This window comes from Trachypithecus francoisi, unplaced genomic scaffold (assembly GCF_009764315.1).
Source record: "Trachypithecus francoisi isolate TF-2019V2 unplaced genomic scaffold, Tfra_2.0 Lachesis_group17, whole genome shotgun sequence".
NCBI lineage: Eukaryota > Metazoa > Chordata > Mammalia > Primates > Cercopithecidae > Trachypithecus > Trachypithecus francoisi.
Genome location: NW_022681462.1, coordinates 81194531 through 81205290, shown reverse-complemented (window position 1 = coordinate 81205290; position 10760 = coordinate 81194531). Strand labels below are relative to the sequence as shown.

At 51.1% G+C, this 10760-nt stretch overlaps 1 protein-coding gene across 1 annotated transcript; it reads left to right on the top strand.

Moving 5' to 3' along the window:
- Nucleotides 1-4704: 4704 nt before the first annotated feature.
- On the top strand, nt 4705-10747 carry ABHD1 (abhydrolase domain containing 1). Its single transcript, XM_033176274.1, is given in 11 exon segments — nt 4705-5049; nt 8464-8624; nt 8961-9143; nt 9333-9378; nt 9532-9644; nt 9768-9941; nt 10115-10163; nt 10262-10323; nt 10325-10425; nt 10538-10721; nt 10723-10747. Coding segments are annotated over 11 exon segments (1212 nt in total). The 5' UTR covers nt 4705-4935.
- The last annotated feature ends 13 nt before the right edge of the window (nt 10748-10760 follow it).

The following is a 10760-nucleotide window of genomic DNA, read 5'->3' as shown; positions in this document are numbered from 1 at the left end:
CGCGTGTGCGGTCCGCGTGTGCTCGTGTGCTCGTGTGCGTGTACGTGTGCGCACACGCTTGTGACATTGTGAGCGTGCGTGTGTGCGCGCGTCAGCGTGTGTAAGGATGCACGTGTGTGAGCGTGCATGTGTGCATATGCCTGTGTGCACACATATGAGTACAGAGAGACCAAGAGACAGTGAGGCCAGTGTGCATCAGAAGTATGTTTAACTGTGGTCATGCTTTGGTTGCCACTTTCTCTGCCTGAGGGACCCAGAGGTATGTGACAAAATGGAACCTAACACTATTAGCATGTGCAGTTGTGGCTGGCATGTGTGGCTCTGTGTATGAGGAATTTGTGACACCGTAGGGAGTATTTTGTGTGACTGTGCATCCGTGTGATAGTGTGGGCTTCAGGGGCCGGGCGCGGTGGCTCACGCCTGTAATCGCAGAACTTTGGGAGGCCGAGGCGGCAGGATCACGAGGTCAGGAAATCGAGACCATCCTGGTAAACACAGTGAAACCCCGTCTCTACTAAAAACAAAATTTAGCTGGGCGTGGTGGCAGGCGCCTGTAGTCCCCGCTGCTCGGGAGGCTGAGGCAGGAGAATGGCGGGAACCCGGGAGGTGGAGCTTGCAGTGAGCCGAGATTGCGCCACTGCACTCCAGCCTGGGTGACAAAGCGAGACTCTGTCTCAAAATATAAATAAATAAATGATAGTGTGCGCTTCAGGGTATGGCCAACGTGTGACTGACTCCCCAGGGGTGTGGCAGTGCAGAGTGTTAGAGGCATATGTATGGGGGTGTCAGGGTGAACTCTTCCTGAGTTGTTTGTGACACTCCGTCACAGTGACACTGTCATCACAGCGACAAGCCCACTCTCATCCTGTCCTCCTCCTAGTGATGAACACTGCTAGTCACTGCCTCTTTAGATCACGGATTCTGCTGGTTTCAGCAACACCTCTCCTACCTCTGGTCGTTTCAAAAAGGTCTCCATTTTCTTTAGCATCAGAGTTCCTCAGGGCCCTCTCCTCACTCTCCATCTGCTCATGTGCTCATTTGCTCAACTAGCTCCCATCACTGTTATGCATTGACTCGTGTCCTTCACAAAGTTATATGTTGAAATCCTAACTTCCAGTACCTCAGACTGTGATCTTATTTGGAAATAATGATGTAATTAATTAAAATGAGGTCATACTGGAGTAGGGTGGGCCCTTAATCAATATGACTGGTGTTCATATCAAAAGAGGAAATGTGGACACAGACACACACATAGGAAGAACATCGCTATGGCCTGAATATCCCCCCAAATTCACGTGCTGAAACTTAGTCATCATTGTGGTGATATTAAGAGGAGGAAGCCAGGCACAGTGGCTCGCACCTGTTATCCCAGTATTTTGGGAGGCTGAAGTGGGAGGATCTCTTGAGGCCAGGAGTTTTCGACCAGTCTGGGCAATATAGTGAGACTGTGTCTCTACAGTAAGTAAGTAAATAAATAAATAAATAAACAAATAAATAAATAAAAATTGGGCATGGTGGTGTACGCCTGTAGGCCCAGCTATTTGGGAGGCTGAGGCAGGCAGATCCTTTGAGTCCAGGAATTTGAGGTTACAGTGAGCTGTGATCCTGCCACTGTACTCCAACATTGGTGACAGAGCAATATCCTGCCTCTGAAAAAAAAAAAGAAGTAGGGCCTTTTGGGACATGATGAAACCATGAGGGCTCTCCCCTCATGAACGGATTAATGACCTTATGAAAGAGGTTTCTGAGAGAGTTCAGCCCTCTTGCTCTCTTGCCTTTCTGTCCCTTCCATCACGTGAGGAAACCCAGATGCACCATCTCTGAGGCACAGACACCGAACCTGCCAGTGCCTGGATCTTGGACCTCCCAGTCTCCAGAACTGTGAGGAATAAATTTCTGTTGTTTGTAAATTACCCAGTCTGTGGGATTTTGTTATAGCAGCGCAAACACACTAAGATGTTTGTGAAGATGAAGACAGAGATCAGGGTGATGCTTCTACCAGTCAGGGAGTGCCAAAGATTTCCAGCAAAACACCAGAAGCCAGGGGAGAGGCACGGAATAGATTATTCCTCATGGCTCCCAGAACGAACCCACCCTACTGATATTTCAATCTTGACTTCTAGTCTCCAGAAGTGTGAGACAATAAATCTCTGTTGTTTAAGACAGTCCCCAACCTTTTTGGCACCAGGGACCAGTTTCAGTGAAGACAATCTTTGTTTGTTTTTTTTTTTTTTGAGATGGACTCTCACTCTGTCATCCCAGCTAGCGTGCAGTGGTGCTATCTCAGCTCACTGCAACCTCCAGCTCCCAGGTTCAAGTGATTCTCATGTCTCAGCCTCCCGAGTAGCTGGGATTACAGGTGTACGCCACCACACCCAGCTAATTTTTATTTTTAATTTTTTTGTATTTTTTTTAGTAGGGACAAGGTTTCACCATGTTGGCCAGGCTAGTCTCAAACTCCTGACCTCAGGTAATTCGCCTGCCTTGACCTCTCAAAGCATTGGGCATTGCAGGTGTGAGCCACGGTGCCCAGCCTCAGAGAAGACAATCTTTCCACATATCAGAAGGGTTGGGGGTGAGGGGGATGGTTTTGAGATGAAACTTCCACCTCAGATCATCAGGCATTAGATTTTAATAAGGAGCACGCAACCTAGATCCTTCTGTGTGCAGTTCACAATAGGGTTTGCACTCCTATGAGAATCTAATTCCATCACTGATCTCAGGCAGTAATGCTTGCTCACCCTGCTCACCTACTGCTATGCCACCTGCTTCCTAACAGGCCATGGACCAGTACCAATTTGCAGCCCAGGAGGTTGGGGACCCCTGGTTTAAGACACCCAGTTTGTAGTGCTTTCTTAGAGCAAACTGCCAACTAATACACCACCTAAATGCCGATGATTACCAATTCTCCAGCTCCAATCTCTAAGCCCCAGGCCACTTCAGGCATTGAATACCCTACTAATTTGTGCCTGAGTCTTAATTTATAAAGGTGGCTGAGTGAGGACATGAAGAGGTCACTGCCATTGAAAGAAAAGCTTAATGTTATTCACAGTTCCCCTAGAAACAAAAGGCACAGTCACAGGGGAAAGTGCCAGTGTCACATAAGAGGCAGAAAGGAGGGGAAGGTACAGGCCTTTACTGGGTGTACTTCTCCCAGTAAGGCAGGAGAAGTGGTTTGGGACTGCCCAGTTTGAATAATCCCAGAGCACTCTGGGGCACAGGGACTGGTACTAGTGACCTGGTCCTGGGTTGATTTAGGGCAGGGGAGATACTGGCTTGGAATGTGAAAGTTAGAGAAAGGAAGTGACTCAGAGTATGAGCTCTGGATTGCAGGGGAGATGTAAACAACCTTGGACATTAGGTTGGCCCTGTGATTTATGGATGCCAAAGAGACAAATACAGAACCCAAGGAAACGCAGTTAAAACACTTACCAGCACCCCATCCTCTACATGTCTGTGTCTAAATGCATCATCTTCCTCTTCAAATCTTCCTCTCCTCTGTTTCCCTATCCCAGGGATGGGCACTTTATGTCTGTGCAGTCGGAAACCTGGGGGCCATCCATGTTCCTCCTTCTTCCCCTGCCTCCGATCTACCACCAGGTCCTATCCATTGTGCCTCTGATCTTGAAGCTTTTCATTCTTCTCCTGGGTGTACTCCAGTCCAGGCATCTTTTGAGCCTGGCGTTCTGTCAGCAGCCTCCCAGTGGCCTCTCTGCTTTTACTTTCCTCCTCCTCCAATCTATTCTCCCAGCAACTGAATGATTCTCCTAAAACATAACTCATGTCACTCTTCCCTTCTTAAAACCCTAGGATGGCTTTCCTCTGACCCTAGGATAAACTGCAGCAATTATGTGGTCCTTGACCATCCACATGTTCCACCCACACCAAATTTCTTTCTGTTCCCTTAAGACATCCTTCACCTCCAGGCTTTTGCCTATGCTGCCCTATCTGCTAGAACACCCTCCCATGAAGTCCGGACACCGCCGCAGTGCTCCCATGACAGCTGGTACTTCCGTTGTGTGGACCCTGTTAAGCCCTGATGACTTGTGAACCTCCTATAAGCTTTACGGTATACTGATACCTAGGCTCCTCTCCAGACCAACTGTATCGGGGGTAGGGCCTGGGCACTGGTAGTTTTAAGAATCCTAGATGATTCCAATCTGCAGTCAAGGTTGAAAGCCACTACTCTTAGTAGACGACCGCCTATATTTCAATGAAGACAGGGACAGTAACATGGGGGGTCTGCATCAAGTGCCTGGTACAGAGCGGGTGGTGAGCAAATTATCTACTGTACGAGGACTGTGTGGCAGGGACTGTATGAGGCAACGCAGAGTGACACTGCAGGAAGCTGCATGTGTGTGCAATGCCAACACTGAGCAGCTGAAAGCTGTGTGACAGTGTGGGGTGTCACAGTCGGACAGTGACTGGTGAGGGTCACTGTGAATGGCTGTAGTCTGTGACAGAGCAGAATGTCACCGTGGGAGTAGCTGTGTCCTGTGTGTGACTGACTGCGAGTGCCTGAGGGGCTCTGGCCAGGTTGCTGGACTCAGGGGGTCACCGGGGAAGAGTTTGAGGGAGCTGGAAATGCCCCGCACCAAGATGGCAGCTGGAGGAGGCAGCTTGTCTCGGGCTGCAGAGCCAGGAACCGCGGAGGGGAAGCAGAAGGCGGGGGAGGGCGGGAGGCCATTCGCAGGTCGCTCGAGTTACTTCCCCGCGGGACACTAGGCGCAGCCGCCCAGCCCCGCGACCAACTAGCACCGCCTTTCGCCGCCCAGCCGCGGCACCGGCGGTGGGCGGGGCGGGCAGCGCGAACGGCCGGCAGCGGGGACAGGACCTGCACAGGCGGCCTATGGCAGGCGGCGGGCGGGCCTGCGAGTCACAGCCGGCGAGCCGGGGCCAGTCAGGAGCCTGAGGGTCGGAAGCCCCCAACACAAGATGCTGAGCTCCTTTCTGAGCCCCCAGAATGGCACCTCGGCAGACACCTTTTCTCTGCTCTTGGCTCTTGCCGTTGCCCTCTACTTGGGCTACTACTGGGCATGTGTCCTTCAGGTAGGTGCGGGTCCAGTGCTCTGGCCGGCGGGTTTGGGTGTAGGGGCAGCTTCCAGACACGGGCTTGAGCGCTTGGTGGGAGCTGGCATGGTTGGGCTTCCCCACAGATGAAATCTGCTCCCGGCCGGGCGCGGTGGCTCAAGCCTGTAATCCCAGCACTTTGGGAGGCCGAGATGGGAGGATCACGAGGTCAGGAGATCAAGACCATCCTGGCTAACACGGTGAAACCCCGTCTCTACTAAAAATACAAAAACTAGCCGGGCGAGGTGGCGGGCGCCTGTAGTCCCAGCTACTCGGGAGGCTGAGGCAGGAGAATGGCGTAAACCCGGGAGGCGGAGCTTGCAGTGAGCTGAGATCTGGCCACTGCACTCCAGTCCGGGCGACAGAGCGAGACTCCGCCTCAAAAAAAAAAAAAAAAAAAAAAAAAAAAAAAAAAAAAAGAAATCTGCTCCCACCGAATGGAGACTCGGCTCTGCCTCCCTAGTGCCTCTGCATCCCATGTGCTCCCCATGCCAACTGAGCCTTTTGGGCACCGGAGGGTGCTGCTCTCTATGATGTGGACAAGCATTTGGGAAAAGTGGGTTGAAAGGCATCCTGAGGTGTCAGAGATGTGCACACTTTGCGTTCCTTTTTAGGTGGTTTAGCTGAGTCTTTCAGCTGCACTGAAGGAAGGAACCAGAGGTCTGTGGGGTCATGGCTAACTCCCAACACCCCCCACCCCCCAAATAGCTTAGTAGGGCCTCCCTTCCCTTAAGGGGTGGCTGAGGCCAGAAGTGGACTAGCTCAGAACTGATGGATGACCCTAACTGTCCTTGCTCATTCAGCCCTGTTTTATGTTCCAGGCTCTCCATATAGTGTGATGAGCAAGTTTGAAGAGGTTGATTTTGATGAATTTGGAGATTTTTCTCACTAAAATTTAGATAAACACATAATTTACATATCCAGGAAAAGTCAAATATTTTCATCTTCATTAAACTCTGTTCTAGGTAGCTGAGTCTAACAAGACACCTACTGGTTTGCGTCCTTTAAAAAGGTCTACAGGAGCCTTTAGTGTTACCGAGACTTTTCCATATTTTCAGAGCTTTCTACATTAGCATTTATTGTTTACTAAACGTCCTCCTTAGGGCCGGGCACAGTGGCTCACGCCTGTAATCCCAACACTTTGGGAGGCAGAGGTGTGAGGATCGCCTGAGATCGGGAGTTCGAGACCAGCCTGACCAACATGAAGAAACCCCGACTCTACTAAAAATACAAAAATTAGCCAGGCGTGGTGGCACATGCCTATAATCCCAGCTACTCAGAAGCCTGAGGCAGGAGAATCACTTGAACCCAGGAGGCAGAGGTTGTGGTGAGCTGAGATGGCACCACTGCACTCTAGCCTGGGTGTGAGAGCAAAACTCCGTCTCAAGAAGAAGAAGAAAAAAATGGATAGCAACTCAAAATCTTGGCAATTAGGAGGCAATACACAACAGTGACTAGGCAGCGCAGGCTCTAGAGTCAGAGAGACCTGGGTTTGAATCTCCTGCTCTGCCACTAACTAGTTCTGGCAAGCTTCTGACCTTTGACAAGTTATTCAGCATTCAAATCCAACCTATTTCATGGAACTGTTGTGAAAATCATAAGACAAAATTTGTGTGAAGTGCTTAGCACAATGCCTGGAGCTTAATGAGCACTCAACAAATCTTACCTACAAGTACTGGTGGTAATGTCATAGTTAGTCATTTTGTTTTGCCTCTTGCTTGCTGTGTAACTGGACAAACCACTTAACATCTGTCAGTCCTAACTTCTTCACTTATAAAATATCTCATAAGCTTGGGCTTAGTTCAGTGCCTGCACATGACTGACAGCTATCATAATTCCAGGGCTTAAGGACTAGGGTCGAAAGTCACATCTCCCAACAGCTGCACTATCAACTTGGCCTCTCTGCCATTTCCCCCTGTAGAGTGTGGGGACTGTACTGGAGATAGAAACCTGGTCTTCATGTTCCTTAGGACTCATTGCAGATATGCAGTTTCTATTCTTGAACCTACGGCATACTCCTCCTTCACATGCCTTCTACGTGGCTAGGCTCTCTCATTCACTTGAGGTCCAGAATACAGCAGAGAAGCTGAAAGTCAGGGCTCAGTGCCCACTGACCTCATCTGTCCCTGTTATTTCATCCTTGTCACCTTCCCCCTGGCTGGCACGAAGAAAGAAAAACATCGATTCACATTAGGGCTGTTCTTCCTTTAGAGCACAATCAAACAGCAGGGGCCCCACAAATAAGAGAAGATAAGGTCCCTGGTACAAAGAAGTCCCTTAGGCCAGGCACGGTGGCTCACGCCTGTAATCCCACCACTTTGGGAGGCCAAGGCGGGTGGATCAAGAGGTCAGGAGATTGAGACCATCCTGGCTAACATGGTGAAACCCCGTCTCTACTAAAAATACAAAAAGTAAGCGGGCCTGGGCAGACGCCTGTAGTCCCAGCTACTCGGGAGGCTGAGGCAGTAGAATGGCATGAACCCAGGAGGTGGAGCTTGCAGTGAGCCAAGATCACGCCACTGCACTCCAGCCTGGGCGACAGAGCAAGATTCTGCCTCAAAAAAAAAAAAAACACAGTGTTTTGCTCTGTCATCAGGCTGGAGTGCAGGGGCGATTCTCCTGCCTCAGCCTCCTGAGTAGCTCAGACTACAGGGCACGCACTACCATGCCTGGCTAATTTTTGTATTTTTAGTAGAATCAGGGTCTCACCATGTTGGCCAGGATGGTCTCCATCTCTTGACCTCATGATCCACCCACCTCAGCCTCCCAAAGTGCTGGGATTACAGGCACGAGCCACTGCGCCCGGCCGGCTTCATTTTCAACTGCAAAGTAAAGGTTGAAGATTGAATGGTGCTGCATTTCTTCAGCCCATGCCCAGAACCCCGACATTTTCTGCAGGGGATCAGCTGGGCACTTATCTATTGACAGGGTCTCACCGTCGCCCAGGCTAGCTAACAGTGGTGCTATCATAGCTCACTGCAGCCTTGAACTCCTGGGCTCAAGTGATCCTCCCACCTCAGCCTCCCAGGTGGCTGGGACCACAGGTGCACACCACTGAGCCTGGCTGTTTACATTATCTGCTCTCTCCAAAATGGGTTTGGGGCATGGATAGGCTGAGCGGGAAAGTCAGCACTCAGTCACTCAGCAGCTCCCAGTTCAGGGTCAATTCTGGGCAGTGACACTCCAAGACTGGGTTTTTTAGGGGCTCTAGCTGGAGTGTATTATCAGAGACTTGGCCATTCAACTGAGCTGTGCTGAGTATCTCACGTGCAGACAAAGCAGGGTCCTCCCGGCTGGCCTCTGGAAAGGGGCCCTCTTACCCTCTGGTGTTGGGTGCCTCATTAGCTTGGTGCAAAAGTCAGGGAAATGGGGCAGACTGTTGTGTGATTACAGAGGCCTCGGCTGGTGGCTGGGCCGCAGTTTCTGGCCTTCCTAGAGCAACACTGTTCCATCACCACGGAGACTTTCTACCCAACGCTGTGGTGTTTTGAGGGGCGACTACAAAGCATCTTCCAAGTCTTCCTGCAGTCTCAGCCCCTAGTCTTTTATCAGAGGTAAGAAGGGACAGAACAGGGTGAACGTGAAACCCCAGGTATCTAGGGAAAATCTATTTACCACTTTTAAAATGTAGGTAATCTGTCTCATCTACATCCCTGTGTTGAGGGTACAATGAGAGTGGATGTTATATGGAAGGGCTATATAATTGCATGGCCATCAGGTCATGATCTTTTATGTCCCCACCCCACATTGTCAAGCCTTACTGTTTTACATGAAAAACACCCTCAGAGGATGCTGATGGGAAGTTTAGAGACTCGTTTATGGGTGGGGCACAGGACAAAGCTTTTGAATTACATTGTTATCTTTGTGTGCCTCTTCTTCCAAAACCACAGTGACATCCTCCAAACACCAGATGGAGGCCAGCTCCTGCTAGACTGGGCCAAGCAGCCTGACAGCAGCCAAGACCCTAATCCTACCACCCAGCCCATTGTGCTGCTGCTTCCTGGCATCACCGCCAGTAGCCAGGAGACATACATCTTGTGCCTCGTTAACCAAGCTCTGAGGGATGGCTACCAGTAAGGATGGGTGCAGCCCCGGAGTGGGGTGGCATCTGAGAACGTGTACTAGGGAGAAGTCAATCTGGACACTGATAGATACGAAGAATGCTACACGAAGGGAATCTTTGGACAGGGATCTTTCTGAAGACTACTGAAAGGGGAGAGGGGCTAAGAAGGGTCTGGCTAAGATGTACCTGTGTGCCACAGGGCTGTCGTGTTTAACAACCCGGGCTGCCGTGGGGAGGAACTGCGGGTGAGTAGCAGCCTTCCTCATAGCAGCCCTTCACCCACTCCCTTTAGAGATCCTTGGCCCTGCGGCTCTACCTCCTACCTATCCTTCCTCAATTTCCCCTCCACCTTCTGACCACGGTCTCCCTCCCTACCTAATGATCCGATTTGCCCTCAGACCCACAGGGCTTTTTGTGCCAGCAATACTGAAGATCTACAGACAGTCGTGAACCACATAAAGCACCGCTATCCCCGAGCTCCACTGCTAGCCGTGGGCATCTCTTTTTGAGGGTAAAGATTGCCTAGGCTTAACCCAGAGGCCCAGTCTTCCTTTCCTCCTCCATGTCCCCTCCCTCTGTCCCAGCTCACATTAATGCAAACCCTTCTTTCATGGTCCCTTGTCCAATTCTACAGGATACTGGTGCTGAATTACCTGGCACAGGCTGAGCAGGCTGCAGGGCTGGCGGCAGCACTGACTCTGTCTGCATGCTGGGATTCCTTTGAGATCACCCGCTCCCTGGAAACCCCACTCAACTCACTGCTCTTCAATCAGCCCCTCACTGCTGGGCTCTGCCAACATGTGGAACGGTAGGGTCGTGGCAAGTGGGAGGAGGCAGTAGACAGAGTAGGATGGCAGACACTCCAAGCTCTCCTAGTACTCGGTCAGTTCTCTCTGGGCTTCTTTACACATGAGATAGTAAGACAGGGCCTGGGGGGGGCCAGGTCCAGGTGTCAAGCCAAACTCTTATGTACTCTTGCAGAAACAGAAAGGTGATTGAAAAGGTGGTGGACATAGACTTTGTGCTACAGGTATAATCTTCAGCCATGCCCCTGGGCCCCCCCAAATGAGTCTTCCACTGTCTTCCCATTCTTTATCATCTTAGCCTATCCTACAGTAACACCTGCAGGCCCACACAATCCGCCAGTTTGATGAGCGCTACACATCTGTGGCCTTTGGATATCAAGACTGTTACCTACTACAAAGCAGCAAGCCCTAGAACCAAGGTAGATGCCATCCAGATCCCTGTGCTCTGTCTCAATGCAGCAGATGACCCCTTCTCCCCCATCGGTGGCGAGTACTCTGAATCAGGACACTTTGGCCCCAAGGAAAATGGGCCATGAGGGACGCGACAGACAGCCTGGGCTCCCAGTGAAGGCCGTTTCTGACCCCGACCCTCTCCTAGCCCTTCCCATACAGGCCGCCCAACAGTCCCCCTACGTTGTGCTGCTCATCACAGCCCGGGGTGGCCACATCGGCTTCCTGGAAGGGCTGCTCCCATGGCAGCACTGCTACATGAGCCGCCTCTTGCATCAGTATGCCAGAGCCATCTTCCAGCACCCAGAGGGGCTGCCTGACCTCTGGGCTCTCACCTTCTGAGGACAGAAATAGCTGACAAGAGTACCACT